Source organism: Mixophyes fleayi, chromosome 4, assembly GCF_038048845.1.
Source record: "Mixophyes fleayi isolate aMixFle1 chromosome 4, aMixFle1.hap1, whole genome shotgun sequence".
Taxonomy (NCBI): domain Eukaryota; kingdom Metazoa; phylum Chordata; class Amphibia; order Anura; family Limnodynastidae; genus Mixophyes; species Mixophyes fleayi.
The window spans coordinates 20355632-20371621 of record NC_134405.1 but is presented as its reverse complement, the minus strand read 5'-3'; the positions used below and the strand labels follow the sequence as shown (position 1 = coordinate 20371621).

Below are 15990 nucleotides of genomic sequence, written 5' to 3'. Positions count from 1 at the left end.
GGTTCAGAGGCGGCCCGTCCCTTCACTATGTAGGGAACTCTTTCATATTTTCTGTATGGACTGGGTGGAAACCATCATGTCAAAGGACAATAGTACTCAGTCCTATTTTCAAGAGTGGGAAACATTCATTGACACCTTTGCCGGTCCGGCTTAGACAGCTTATCCGCAACTGGGGTCCTCAAATACTACAATAGGGATTATTATCCAATTGGTTTTATACATACCACTTATAACAAAGTAATCCATTCTGACTTTAATCAGGTATGAAAAGATGACAAACAGTAAAATGGTTGGTCAGTTTGGATAGATTAACTACCCAAAATGTTATCATGTTTGACTGTGCCAAACAAATCACAAACCAGAATATGACAAAATATTACTTTAATAATTGTAAATTTTAGCCACATGAAACATGTCCATAATTCATAGTAAAAGAGCACAATAGTTTCTACATAGCCATTTGAGTAAAAACAGAGTATTGTTCTATAATGTCATACAACTCTTATTTACAGTTTAATTGGACTGTAACACTCCTAGGCTGGGTACACACTACAAAAAATTATCCCGATACGATATCGTTAATGATATTACCAACAACTGGAAAAAAAAAAAAAAGTACCGATCAGCATGTTGATTCATGTGTGCACGCTAAACACATTTTAAAAGATTTAACTTTAGATCCGATCTATGCTCTTCTTCTGTTATAACCATCGGCTGAAAAGATCTTGTCTCTGCACACGCCATAGAGGTCTATGGACACTACAGGTCATGAGTACATACACACTGCAGAATTGGAACATTGTTCCATCGTAGAACCAAATTTTTAAATTGGTTTAAAAATCAAATAAAACGATACGATATTCAGTCATTGTTGGAGCGCACACACTAATGCAATATTGGGCCAAAGGGCCCAATAATCACTCTGTAGTGTTTTACCAAGCCTTACACACAATATAATTCAATCAAAAACTAATGAATTTTATGATTGCATTATTATGTGTATATACCATTACCTAGCATTGGTTACATGTTGGTCTAGTGCGGACAAAGTTCAACAGTTTTGACTAGTTAAAGGCTGGTCTAGCCCAGTGAACATTCTAAAGTTTCCATTGGCTAATGGTTGATCTAAACCTGTCAACATCATTAGCTGCAAGAAGATTTTAAATCTGCAACAAATGTGTGGATGGAACAAAAATACAGAGTAATGTACCAAAAACCACTAGGAAAAATCTGATTCACCTAGGATTCTTGAAAATTAACATTTTTAATACTAATAAAAGCATGTAAACAGGCAAGGGGATGGAACCTATTTCAATGACCACAAATCCAGTTGCAGTTGCTGTCGGGAGCAGTGGGAGCAAGCTAAAAGCTTTTGGAGACTGCCTTCTCTACTTATGCCCGTTAACCGCAAGTGAACACAACGGGATAATGAGAGGACATCCACTGACCACAATGGTAAGCACTGACTACCACTGCATGTCAAAAGCAACCATGTTTCACATGCATTACTGTTTTTCTAATGCTAGCGGGTAACCAGGCTTAGGCATGCTATGTTACATGGTTAGGTGCAGTGATTGTGATTATCTAACAGATAATTTGTGATGTCTGTGGGTGAGTAATGAGATGTATGACTTGTATCTTTGTATACCTGGCATATGACTATATTGCATATCGCTTCCAATATACGATAGGGTAAATGTGGATTCACCCGCTGACTAAACAGGGCTTTTCAACAAGCTTTTAATCTTTCCAAAAAGTTTAATGAGATGTGCAAACACCTCATCCGAGTACATCTTTGGTTCTGTGAACCAAAAGTTCATTTTCCATTTTCAACCTTCCAGTGCTTGATTTTCCATGGTAATCTTATTTAAAATTAATTATAGGACGAAGTGTAAGATTTTTTTGTTTTTTGGAGTAAGCATGCAACCTGTTTGAAGAGAAGTTCAAGGATGACTGTTGCTCAAATATGCTGTGGTGGCTGCAGTTTCACCCACACACTTGAAGCAATAAAAAAATCATTGGTTTATACAGCAAATGGTATAACGCAAGGTGTTCCTGGAATGCAATCAGGTTCTTTCTTTTTTTCATGTTTTATTTTATTTAGCATTATATCCCTTGAACAACTGACTCATCATTCCTGTATCCCTGTAGGGGTATGTATTACATCCGAAGACAAACTTCACAATTACGACATCCCCAGTGAACCAAACGAGGAGACTCTGATCAACCGGATGCCGAGGAACCAAATCAAACGTTTTCCCAGGCACAATGCTGGAACCAGATGCTGTCACCGACAGCCCAGTTCCAATGACAACAAAGCGGGGAGGACACACAGCTGCCATCTTGGCATGACGTTTATTTACATTCTGACAGAATTTAATTATCACAAGCTGTAGCTAGGGATCAGGATCTCTCCAAGTGGTGAAATACATTATGCAAAGTGTGCTGCTTTTACTATTGATTATTTCAGCCACTTTCAAAACAAGGTAGTAAGGTAGCAAGGACTCAAAATATGGGCCTAAATGCTTTTGGGGTGGATAGCGCAATCCATTTCTGAAAAAAAAACCTCAAATTATAAATCACGTTTCTATCTATAATGTTTTGTCCAAGCCTCTAGTTTCCTAGCAGTTATTTTAATGGCACTGAAATTCAAACTTTAGCCAACATTAAAGTAATTTGAAGGGTCCATGCACTTTAAGACACACCCATCATCTTACTTCACTGCCCCTTCCCCAATCCTTACTTCCTGGGACCCACAGATTGACTTATATCACAACAAACCAAGCCATGTACAAGATATTTGTACAAGAGAGATGTGTGCTGATAATGTGGCATCTATAGGATAGCTTGGACACATGCCCAGCCTGGTGCTACATTAATATCCACTGCAGTTTTAAATTTCCCGCCCCATATAGTTTTCCAGCACTCAAACCTACATCCTGCAGAGGCTCAAAACAGAGCAGTCTGGCAGTAATTATCATGTGGAGGTGGGATCTCCTAGGAAGGAGACTGGAGTCAGACAGAAGTGGGGCATTAACAAAACAGGAGGTCGATGATGACTGATAACCATTGAAAATATACATAATTCCTTCACAAATGAACAATGAATCTCGCAGCCAATTCCCAGGCAATCTGGATCTTCGGTCTAAAAAGGTTAACAATTTATTTAGATGATCTTCAAAGACAATGGCAAGCGTGAGCTAACATGTCATGGTTTTAACATGTTGAATCGGACTTTGGGTTAATATTCAAATGCTGCAACAAAAGGTGATATTTTCCAGCCAAATAGATCCTTTGATAAGTCATTTTCACTAAGATTTCGACTTCCAAAATTAATACAGACATTGGTAAAATAACACGCCCAGAAACGGTGCAAAAAAAACAAGCTCCTCAGGAAAAGGTGCACCTGAGGGTGGGGCGGAGAATTACAACAATAAATCAATTCCCTCAAACACACAGATGCTTAAAAGAACTCGTTGGGGGTCATTGAATTGCCGTCTGGACATCACGCTGCGCACATTGCCAGCAATTAGGTTAGAAAACTCCACTAATTTTCGAGGAAAAATGAGCGGAAATTTCTGCCAAATCTCCGTCATGCAAGGTGTCTCGAGGACGATCCGGAGACACCTCACGGCTAATTGAATCTCCCCCCAAATGATACACACATCCGAAAAAAATGATAATAGAGATTTTATGCTGGCAGCTGATAAAAATCCAGTCACGTGAACACAATTAATGGGTTCAGGTCCTGATAGAAACGTAGAATTTGACAGCAGATAAGAACCACTTGACCCATCTACTCTGCCCATTTTTTAACCTATGATAACCTCAAAGCCTATTTGATCCTTGGTTCTTTGTAAGGATATTCTTATGTCTAGCACAGCATGTTTAAATTGTTCTACTGTATTAGCTTCTACCACCTCTGACGGGAGGCTAGTCCACTTATCCACCACTCTTTCTGTGAAGTAATATGTTCTCAAATTTCCTCTGAGCACGGTGGCTCAGTGATTAGCACTGCTGCCTCACAGCACTGGGGTCATGAGTTCGATTCCCGACCATGGCCTTATCTGTGTGGAGTTTGTATGTTCTCCCGTGTTTGCATGGGTTTCCTCCCACACTCCAAAATCATACTGGTAGGTTAATTGACTGCTAACAAATTGACCTTAGTCTCTCTCGCTGTATGTATGTTAAGTAATTTAGACTGTAAGCCCAATGGGGCAAGGACTGATGTGAGTGAGTTCTCCGTACAGCGCTGCGGAATTAGTGGCGCTATATAAATAGATGATGAGCACCAACGGAATGCGATGAGAAGTGTTAGAACACGAGGACATGCTCTGAAACTGAAGGGAATGTCCTCGTGTTCTAACACTTCTCATCGCATTCCGTTGGCTGCTATTGGCCCCAACAGTGACCCATGAGATTTACTCACACCAATCAAGACTAAATTGCCAAATGTTGCGGATCACAAATAGCAAAGCGCACATAAGCCACCCATGGTGATGACCCTAAACTCCTAACAATAATAATAATTACACTGACTTTGTTTATATTTACCACAAAGAAAAAAAAAAGGGGGAGGAGGCTCAAGGCCTTGAGAACCAAAAAAACTTGAAAATATTCTACCTCTGCCCTCTGGGTCATCCTGAAAATGTCATTCAAAAAGGTGCTAGCCAAAATATCACTGAGGGGACCCCAAAAGTTACAAAAGCATGTTATATTCAGGCTTATTACTGTAGAAAACAAAAGTAGCAGGTAGTTGTACCTTTTACTGAACCACTACACGCAATTATTACACACCACCCTGCTAAAACCTTGAATGCTGCCCAGTACTACACTATATATGACATTTGCCACACACGCTTATATTCCCCTCGCTACATGCTAAGGGAAAACGGCGGGAACGTCCTCACTGGGTTAACCCTCTTCAAAAGGTGAAGGGACAAACCATGCCACTGCGAGGAGGGGGGGGGTTGAGGTGGACACAGGGGGGCTGCCGTCACCAAGCCAAACAATAGGGGGACACACGGCTTCGCATCCCGCCGACCGACCCCCCCTCCCTCTATGCAATGAGACAGTCCGACGGTTAATGCGGTTTGTTAGGGACGAGGGGGAGACTTGAAGCCGCCCCCGCATTCTAATCCCCCCACCCTCCCTTGCTTACCTGCGGCAGCGGCGACGGATGGCGCGTCGTCGGTTTCAACACTCCCCGGCTCCCTGGAGGACGTTGGCGGGAAAGGGAGGCTGGGGCTATGGCGACTGAGTGTCGCCTGAGGATTGTCTTCATCCTCCTCCTCCCCCTCTTCGTCCAATTCTTCATCATCCTCCTCGTCCTCCTCCTTTTCGCCGTCCCCTTCTTCGGACACGGCCATCTCCTCTTCCTCCTCGTCCCTCAGAGAGGGGGAGGACATCGGCCGCCTGGGTCTTGTTTTTGGGCTCCTCCGAGCGGCTGACGGCAAAGTTTCCTCACAGGGGAAAAAAATAAAGACAAAACTTGACTAAAAATCCCTCAAAATGCAGGTAAATAACCCCAGGGAGGGCTTCATCCGACGTTATTCCTCAGAAATCTCCAAAATTTACCTCAAAACAATCCCAAAAAATCACTTCGGGGAAAGAAAACATCAACACCAGGGGGGGTGGGGGTGTCTTTTCTTTGTCTAAACCCCCTTGTTTTCCTAGTGCCGGTTCACAAATAATACATCATCCAAAAATAAAAACCCCAAGAGCCATAAAACTTGAAAAGGATAAAAATAAACCAGAAATGCTGGAAATTATGATGAGGAGAAAAAAAAAATAAGATTGGATTGAAGGGGATTTATTTTTATTCAGATCAAATGGAAAGTTGACAGGAAACCAAGATGGCCGCCCCTTCAATTATTATATGTAAAGTTAAAAAAAAAAATAATAAAATGAGGCTGTGTGAGATATTTATAAACCTTCCTCATCCCTCCCCCCACCTGAATCACACACAGCAGCTACTCCCCCTTTTTTTTATTAAGACCATTTCTATTATACACAGCAAAGCCTCTCTCTCTGGTGTAACAGCAGCAGCACAAAATGGCTGGGGGCAGCTGGCACAAATCAAATAATAATAAAAAAAATAATAATATATATATATTTATGATATGAGATTAGGTATGTAATATGTGGGTTTGGTCCATATAGGACCACTAGACAGATGTAAATGTATAGTCTGAGGGGATCATGTATTTTTTTTTTTTTTTGAGGAAAGAAACAAGTTTTCTCAGTAAACATGCATAAATATATTGTGTGAGAACGCAATTTTACATGTGAATATGTTTCTATATATTGACACAGGTGGCCAGAGTTTTTACTGCTGTTCTCTATACTTATTTGTGCGTACCATTGCATAGCCGCTGGTGAGTCAGGTGAGCATGTACTATTTGCTTGGTGGGTCTGATCTTCATTAAGTAATCGTGCAAGAGTGGCGCGGAAACAGCGATGGCATGTATAGAGGAACCAGGGCCGTAATTAGGGCTGTGCGACGGGCAACTGCCTAGGGCGCAACGCTGAAGGGGGGGGACGCAATTTAGGAATATTTTAGGTTAATTTGGGTAAAATTGAGGGCTAGGGTGGCGGCATTTGTCTTTCTCGGCCAGGGCGCTAGAATTCTAAGTTACGGCTCTGAGAGGAACCACCATTCCGAAACTAGGACACCCTTGTGACGTAAAGTTTGTTTTGTTCACGAATGTCAGCTCTTAAGTCCAAGTTGCAGGTTTACGGTGTTAAAAAAAAAAAAAATTATGGACAGTGCTGAGAAGCCCATAATACATGGGAGTCCTAGATGTAAGCAGCAATATGAGCCCTGTCTTGAAAAGGAAAATAGTTGTCAATCGTTAATAGGGAGCAGTGGTGTTCGGTGTGATTTTTATCCATAGTCTCAAAATTGGCCCGTTGAAGAGCGGTGGTTACAGTACATTAGTCAGTAGTTTCATATTTGTCCATGAGACTAAGCATAGGCAAACCGAGGGGGGTTTCCTAGTGCCTGGAAACAAACCCCCCCCCCAAACCTGGGGCACTGTATAATTGAGGTGGCTGGATCCTGCCCCGCTTCACACGGCTCTGGTTGAAAAGGGAGAGCTGCGTGCACCTAACAGTAGTGCACGCAGCATTGCCCATGTATATTATAGGGATAGGAAGCGTTGGAGAGTAACCAAGCACTGTCTAATATTACAGCCACGCCCCTATACATGCTGGCCACGCCCACTGGTGGCGTGGTGTGGAAACCCCCCTCTACAAATCCTGTGTTTGCCCCTGCTAAGGGGTATATTTACTAAACGGCGGGTTTGAAAAAGTGGAGATGTTGCCTATAGCAACCAATCATATTCTAGCTATCATTTATTTAGAGTATTCTACAAAATGAAAGGTAGAATATGAATGGTTGCTATAGGCAACATCTCCACTTCTTCAAACCCACAGTTTAGTAAATCTAGCCCCAAGAATGCATATTTGAAGGCCTCGTTGAAACTGCAGAGTTAGGGCTTGTCCACACAAGCTTTTTCTCAAAGTTTCCTCGGTTGCATTTAAAAACATTTAGAAAGAAGAAAGTTGAAACAACAATGTGCAGGCTTATGGATTATACTTATTCTGCATGCTGTACACAATTGTACATGAAGTATGGACATCAAAAATAAATAAATCTGAGCTCTATATCTCTTTGCAGCCCACGAAAATAACGTGTTGACATAGGAAATGATGACAATGCTGCATACAACATTTTGTTTCAGATTTCCCACTGCTTTTTTTTGTGTGAATGCCAATATTGGGGAAAAAGTTCTAGTGTAAAAGTACTTTTATGGGTTATAAATTCTATCCAAATATCCTCATACAATAGAATTGCTACATTATCAGGTGGTACATGTGGTTTAATTCAACGTCTCAACCATTCCCTCCAAAATAAGTTTTTGAGGATTTGCGTTAGGGCTATAATTATCGACAGTGAAAAGAAATTCTTAAACCATGACCAGTTAAGTGTTTTTGAGTACCACAGTACAAAATCAAAGTTTTCTGCCTGCAGCAAAGAGTATTGCTCAGCACTTAAGCCTACATAATAATTGGATTTTTCTTGGTACAGTATTAAGGGGTGTTGCTCAGTCTTAGGCAAGACAGGAATCCCAAATCCAGAACTGTCTTGGAAGCACCTGTTCTGATAAATAAGTCACATTGCACTGACAACTCACTAGGTGTTTAAAAAAAAAAAAAAAAAAAAGATGTTACAACTATATCAAGTAATTAAAATTTGTTGCTGCTAATATCACAAGGAGTGAGCAGACGGCTTCCATCTGTCTCATTTTAGATATGAGCCATATACATGCTCTAAAAGTTCACATGTTGCCATGAATTTATGATTAAGTAACCATGAATTGAAATATTTAGATTGTACATTTTACTATAGCCCAGGCTAGTCTTTATGCTAGGAAGGCTTATTTTTTTGTAATGGTTCACTGCTCTATTAGAGGGTGGGGGATAAATCGGAAGGTACTGTTCTAGTCAGTTCTTGTAGTGGAGAGGATAATTGCCTCCTGAGTTGCGGTGAGATTTCTAGCTGACAAAATCAGCCTATGGAGCTGGCCACATTATTAAATAAAGAGATTATGTCACACAAGATGTCAAGAGCAGGACATATTGTCACCTCAGACCTAGTTAGACGTGTAGGTGAAGAGATAATGTCAAGTGAGAGAGCTTAGCTTGTTAGTGTCAACTCTGAGGTTTAGATGAGCAAAGAATGTCATCTTACACTCAAAGCAATTTCTTTCACAGACTGACAGGGGAAAATGCCTGCATTTAATCGTAATTACAATCTCCGGCATACGTTGCATTTCCTTCTTCACATTTTTCCTTTTGCATTAATTTTAATTTATGTGCAAATTTTGCTTTTATTAAGTAAAACTTAACCTAATTTATAATATTGTTTGCCTTTGTTCTTTTACTAAAATTTAGAAATGAAGACATTTCAAGATGGCTTCCTGCACCATTTCTCTCATTTGTTTAGTATTTTTTTTTTTTTAGCTAAGAGAAGAAAGACAATAAATATATATTTCTTTTGTGAGGTGAGGGAGGAGGCTAGGGTGCTCAGCAGTCATGCTCAGTCTGACATCAGACTTGCATTAAGATTTAACTGCGTGCAAAGCTGGATGACTGTCTGGAAATGAATAAAACAATGTAAAAGATTTTATTTTTTTTAAAAAACACTCAATCTGGTTAATTCAGGGATGACATTTTCTTATATTAACTGTGGTTTGATTTATCTACTCAATGTGGATAGATCATTAACACAAATATGTGTGTTAAAATCTCAGTCACATTGCAGTTCTAATTATATAGTGTTAAAAGTCGAATTGTACAGAAATATTCTATTTGGTGGGGGTAGATTAGGGAGTGCAAGTGCTAGTTATTTTTTTTCATCTCCAGATTACAGGTACTCACTTATTCTATATGCGCAGGAGAAAAAACTAATTTTGGTCTTTGGCACAAAACATGAATTTTAGACCTACAGTTTTCCAATTATTTAGATTCTAAGGTGGGTATTCAATTGTTCGGCTTGACGGCCGAAATACTCGCGCTCTAAAACTATTACCGTTAATACAGTAATTACAGCTGCGAGCTGAAATTCAGCGAGTAAATTACCATATGAACGGTTTTTAAGCGCAATTTTACCGTATTAACAGTAATAGTTTTAGAGAGCGAGTTTTTCGGCCGTCAAGCCGAACAATTGAATACCCCCCTAAGACGTTAACAGTAAATCTTCATGAAATATAAAAGATTCTATATTTTGTGTAACAGTACAATCTATGTGGAATCCTTATCATTTGTGGCAAATGTATTTTCTGGGTCTAAATGTGTGGGGAGAAGATGGAAAAGATCTCATAAAAGATTCTAGAAATAGATTATTGTGATATAGGGGCCTATGTAACAATCTTTTGGTTTTTACCCTATTAAGTATGATCTGTCATTGCAGCAATGACAGATGACTTAGGGCAATTTACTGTTAAAGTCATGCATTTGATAGGAGGCTGTCCCAGCAATGACTCTTTGTCTAATTATGGAGATATCGCCTGCGATAGGCATTTGTTAAATTGCTGTTATATTTAAAAATGCCTAAATTATGCGGAAACAGCTGTTTCCCAACAGTCTCTGAACGATAGTGATTACTACCTTGGCTTTATTTAGCAAGTGAATTTGTTGATATTTTTATATTTAAAAGTCTGAAACTGTTAAGGTATCGGCCAAAAAGTCCAAGTAATCAGGAAATTGAGCACCATTAAGTTTTGTCATCATGTGTATTATACATTGTCAGAACAGCTTGATTATTAGTAAATTCCAGAAAATATTTATTCGGGAACCACTGAATTCATGCATAGCCAGCATGAGGGCAAAGTGGAAGGAACCAGTATGTGATACTAATGTTTCAGAACTTAGAATCCTAATTTCTATGCTTGCGTACAGGGCCTTCTCACCTTTGTCTGTTTTACCCAGTTCGTTGATTAGTTTACTGTGTTTGTCCCCAATTGTAAAGCGCTATGGAATATGTTGGCGCTTAATATATATAAATGATGATGATGATGATAAATATGTTTTCCCTATTACTTTCTGCTAAGTTCAGGACTTTGCACATAAGTCTAAAGTAATAAGGTAACCAACCACTCACAGGGAAGATCAAAAGCCCATACACCTGTAACATGTTTGCAATGATTCTGGCAACATCATCTAGATATTTTCATGAATGGGAGTCTCTTTAGCTATTTATTTGGACAATAATATTTTGCACACTCCATTATAGCTGCAAGCCCAACCTATATTTTTCAGAATACATACTCTATATATTGTACTCCAAAAAATACTGTTATAAAGTGACTAACCTACTCGTAAAATACACAAACTGCTCACATGTCATTTCTTGGCTCAACCCAAACTGGCAGTCAGAAACTACTGTTTTCTTTAGATTCTAAATAGTCTTCCACAGTCTTGGTGCCTTTTTAATTGAAACCAAATTTACTGGATTTGTTGATGGGTGTATAGAGGCCCCAGTTAGGACAATGGCACTTTAGAAAATCTCATAGTTTTTGCTTCTCTATCCCCCTCTTGTAGGCTACTCAGTTTCTTATATAGTGCCTACAAGACAGGGGGTACTTTTGGGCTGCTTTGGCAGCATGTTTTCTTATTTTTATTTCAGTTTAAATTTCCTGCTGCAGCAATCATCTGGAGCAGACAGCCTTGTTGGGCTGTCTGCACTAATGTGTCCCGCTCTTCAAGTGGGATTTCGGAAGAATCCCCGCTACTACTCCCGCAGGCAATGCTTAGGCACCCTGTACTGACATCACATCATTGGGTGCAGCAGCACCAGACTGGGGGAGTGGCAAAGATGTAATTGACTCCTGGTGCCGGGAGGGGGGAGACAGATTAGCCTCATGTGCTTAGGGCCTGTAGGCAGTGCAGTAATAGTGGCTTCTTGTGAGACTGGAGGCAGCTTTAAGCTAGCAGCCCTGCACTAGGCCCTAGTTGCCAGTAAGTGGGCCATTTTCTATGGCGATAGTAGAAGAGGTGCTGTGCCCTGGGGAAAGGTGCAAACCTAGGCAGAATGGCCTCTCCTTCTTGCTAAGATTTAGTTCACAATCTGAAACCTGCTGAAACAGGTACACATTCAGAGCTCTTGTCTCGCCTGGATCCCAGCTACAGTGAAGTACCAAGAGCTGGGGGTTCTTAGCTGAGTGGGTATGTGTGCATTACTCTTGCTGAGTTTTTCACACATTTGCCTCTCATATCATGCTTGCATTAAATGTCAGTCTAAGTTGCACAGTGGACACTAGGGCATAGAAACCTTGTACACCTCATGCAAGGCATGTCTGCGGTTTTTGCATCTGATCAGGCAGAACCAGCTGTGACAGGATGGACTACCTATGCCAACCTGTCTGTTGTTGCTGGGAACCAACTGGGCTTACTTTGCCACCGTTCCCTTTCGTTATCCCAAATGCACCCTCTAACCGCAGTAGGAGGGGCTTACAAATACTGTCACCACTTGACTCCTTACCAGCATCCAGCACCAGGTTTCATCTGGGTAACTGATGCTGCTAGTGTACCCCGTTACTGGTGTACCTGGGCTGGTACTCCTGACCTCTTCCTATGGATCATTGTTGCTCTGGATGGATCCCCCCTGGCCTATCACACTGACCAGAGCTGCTGGATAGCGGGCAGAGTGGTGGTACCGTAAAGCTGGGTCCAAATCTCAGAACAACTGGGAACGGATTAGAGTTAGGTCAAATCTGTAGGTCACCGGCATAAACAAGTTTCCAAGCAGGTCTTTGAAGCAAGTGATATTTATTTGCTCACCCTGGTTGAAGGTACCAGTGAGCAGGTCAGATGAAACCAGAACAATTTTCAATACAAAACAGTGCTTTTTATACAGTTTTGGACATAGCCTCACAGGGTAAGCCAGCCCCCTGAGGTCTGAGCTATCTTTAGAATCAAAATGCAATTTGTTTACCCAAAAATGAATTTACATGCAATACAAAGCTAACCATATTTACTCTTATCTGTGATATCCTAAAACTTGCTGTGATTTGCTGCATCTTGTTTTAGACACATGGCATCTAACAGCATGTCTAATTAAACCTTACTGTGCCTTCAGATGCTTGGTCCTCACTCATCAAACGGTCTAATTAACATGAGTCCTTTCTTCATACAGTTGCAGAATACACATTCCCAAAGAAAAGTTACAAAACCACAAACAAGTCATTTCCCTTCCAAAATACACAAAATACTTCTTCAACAAAGGCTTATTGCATCAGGTACATATCTCAGAAATAATGCATTTCCTCTAGCAAAGTTAAAACAAAAAATGAATTTCCTTCCCTGGTCTCAGAAATAGTTATTTCCTTTACTAAAATAAACACAATATCAAAAATAAGTACATTTGCAATTATATAAATAAGCGCCCTGCGCTATTTCCTTTAAATAAATTTATACCATAAGTTATTTAGAAGTGATACTGTCACACCAGCCTGGCTAAAATGCCTGGCTTAGTCTGTTCTGAGCTCATGCAGCTCACTGTGCAGTTGGAAGGAACCGTTTCTCCATCTCTTTTGCTGAAGCTTTAGCAAATGACTCAAGGGGCTCCTAGATGAGCTGGTTGTGCACAAGCCTGGCTAAGCTAATGTAGGGATCAGTTATAGTTTGCCCTCATAAGAGAAGATCCTGGAGAACTCTTCAGAGTTTCTCCCCTAGTCCCATCCTGAGTCTCTAAGTGTTTTTTCCCCATTCTGGGAAGGGTCTGCTTCTAAGTGTTAAAGGAACAGGGTAAGGTATTGGAGAAGTCAGACATTAAGGACTCCCTCGTGCCTTGACAAGCACTACTGTATGAGATTGTGTAGCAAAAAATATTTTTTTATTATTGCAGTACCGTGTTAGCCAGAAAAATCTATGTGATGTTAAATACTTTCGTGTCAAAAAAGACAAGTATTATAGGAGTGATAACTTTATTGGCAGAAACTGCAATCCAGGATGAATTTACACAGACACACAATAAAGAAGACTCTGGACACACACGTGGGTAAACACTTCTCTGGACCAGGACACAATATGACAGATTTAAAAGTCCTAATACTTAAAGGTCTTTTTAAAAATAACAGGGAGAGAAAAATATGGGAATTCAAGCTGATAAGAACATTCCAGTCATTGACTAAAGGACTCAATCTAACACCTGGATTTATGACCCACTACATGGACACACTTCACACCCCACAGCAAAGTGCAGACCTCTGAACTTGTAGGACCATCCATAACGAAAACCTCCTTTTTATTACTTTAGCTTATCTTAATGATGTATTCCCCCCCCCCCCCTGTACAAATTTTTTGATGTCACAGCTCTTAAATGTCGTGCCCTTTTCTCAGTTATTCACTTGTAAACTTACCTGATGAAGGGCCCTCTGTGCTCTGAAAGCTAGCAAATATAATAAAAAAAAAAGTTTTGGTTAGCCAATAAAGATATCACTCCTCTAATACTTTTGTCTTTTTTGACATGAAAATATTTAACATCGCATACTGTATGAGATGATATGGGTGCTCCAACTACGCATCTAGGACAGCAAGAAGTCAGCTGAACCTGACAATACGCTGTTTAGGAGGAAGTGGAAAACAGTAGGTTATTTTCTTTCCCCACTGTTGGATTCTTTTCTCTGGGAGGCATGAACTAAATCTTAGCGGAAGTTTAAGGTTACCTAATGACTACTGATCCTATATCTTCTGTCCAAGTGGGACAAAGGTAAGGCAACTAGAGTTTTTGTATAGAGTCATGACTATTCTGATCCCTAAGGCTGCAGCCCTTTAGGATAGTACAGTTATGAAATAGAGTCCATCCTTAAGAGACTTATCTCTGCTTCCACCTGGGGGTTTGTAGGCAGTAGAATAGTATTTACAGCAACTCCTGGAGGGTTTGAAGTCATAGCAAAAGTTTCCCTCGATTGCAGTGGAGGTTGGATGTTCTTCAATTGGCTTTGTGAGGAGAAAGAAGTGTGCTGTCGCTGACTCCTTCCTTCCTTACCCTGGAACCCAGTTAAGTATCTATTCCTTAGTTGGTTATCTGTGTATCACACGCAATTTTCTTGTTTAGTGTATTTTCCCCATCAGGGGAGTAAAGTTTAAGACTACATATCTTTGAGGGCTAGTCTGTTCTGGTAGACTTTTAAGTTTACTCTAGTAAAAACCATAAAAATAATAATATATAAAAAAAAGAGTGGAGTTAATTTATAGTGATACTTAATTTATTGCAGGATGTTGTTCTCAGCGAAGATCTTTGACTCAGGCAGTCGATTCTTCTTTCAGCAGGAGTCGTTTGCTGAGTGTCGAATCCCCAGAAGGGTCGGGATTTTATTCAAATCTATTCCTAGTCCCAAAGCTGGATGGGTCATTTCAGCTGAATCACTCAGCATTTGCGAGTGGACACGTTCCAGATGGAATCGGTCCACTACGTGATCAAGGGGCTGGAACCCCGGGATTTTTTAGCGTCGATAGACATCAAAAACACTTATCTCCATGTTCCCATCTGGGAGGGTCATTAGTCTCTCCTTTGGTTCACGATAGAGAAGAACCATTTTCAGTTCAGGGCACTTCCTTTTGGTCTGTCAACAATGCTCTGTGTGTTCACAAAGATCATGTCTGTGATGGCTGTCCGCCTCTGGGCCATGGGTGTTAACATAATTTCTTATTTGGAAAAATTCCTTATTAAGGCTCCTACGCGGAGCATCTTGGATCAGCATCTTTTGCTGACCCTTCGGATTCTGGAACAACACAGGTGGGGGTGATTGTGGCTGGGTCTCTGAGAACCGGGGGCGGCCTGCTTGAAAATTACTTCGGCTCCGGGAGGGTTTAATCACCGGTGCTAGAAGCCGCATGAAAAGTGGTTAAATCAAAAATGTATTTTACATGTGCGCTGCAGCGCCGGGTGAGTAGCACCCAACGCTGCAACAGGGAATGGGTTAAACCCTGGCGAGTGTAAAAATGTATTTTAACTAAATGTGAAGTGTTTGTGTAGGCGCCGGTACAGAACCGGCACTCAGCGCTGAAGGGGTTACCTCCCGGCGCTGGGCATCGGGAGTGTAACTATGTATATTTGAAATGTAAGTGTATATGTGTAAAATAAAAAAAAACTACTTACCTTGTGCTGGGGCTGCAGAGGCAGCCCTGGCTCCCCTTCACCCTCCAGCAGTGTCACGGCGCTTACCTGTGTCAGCGCCGCTCCTTCGCTCTGTACTTCCGCACTTCCGGGTAGGTCCCGGCGGGAGGTCAGCTGATCTGGGCGGGGAATTCAAACTCCTACTTCAGGACTGCTCTGACACACTGTAGGTGTCAGAGCAACGTGTTACCTGTATCTGGCTGCACTTCCTGTGCTTTGACTTCCTTGGTGTTCTCCTTTGTGACTGTTGATCTCTGTGTACCGAACCAGCTCTCCTTCAGACCATTCTACTGCCTAACCCCTGG

General features: G+C 41.0%; 1 protein-coding gene and 1 long non-coding RNA gene across 5 annotated transcripts in view; one reads left to right on the top strand and one right to left on the bottom strand.

Moving 5' to 3' along the window:
• The window catches only part of CHD3 (chromodomain helicase DNA binding protein 3), a 52555-nt gene extending 46666 nt beyond the window's left edge, over positions 1-5889 (bottom strand). For all 3 annotated transcript variants that reach the window (XM_075206433.1, XM_075206434.1, XM_075206435.1), the window contains exons 1-2: positions 5578-5889; positions 5162-5462 (exon numbers count right to left, since the gene is read on the bottom strand). In XM_075206433.1, the coding sequence (XP_075062534.1) occupies positions 5162-5462; positions 5578-5619 (343 nt within the window). In that variant the 5' untranslated portion in view covers positions 5620-5889. The remainder of the gene's footprint in view (positions 1-5161; positions 5463-5577) is intronic.
• Positions 5403-15990, top strand: part of LOC142151107 (uncharacterized) — a 45896-nt gene continuing 35308 nt past the window's right edge. For both annotated transcript variants that reach the window (XR_012691143.1, XR_012691142.1), the window contains exons 1-2: positions 5403-5517; positions 6316-6386. This is a non-coding gene — a long non-coding RNA (uncharacterized LOC142151107). The remainder of the gene's footprint in view (positions 5518-6315; positions 6387-15990) is intronic.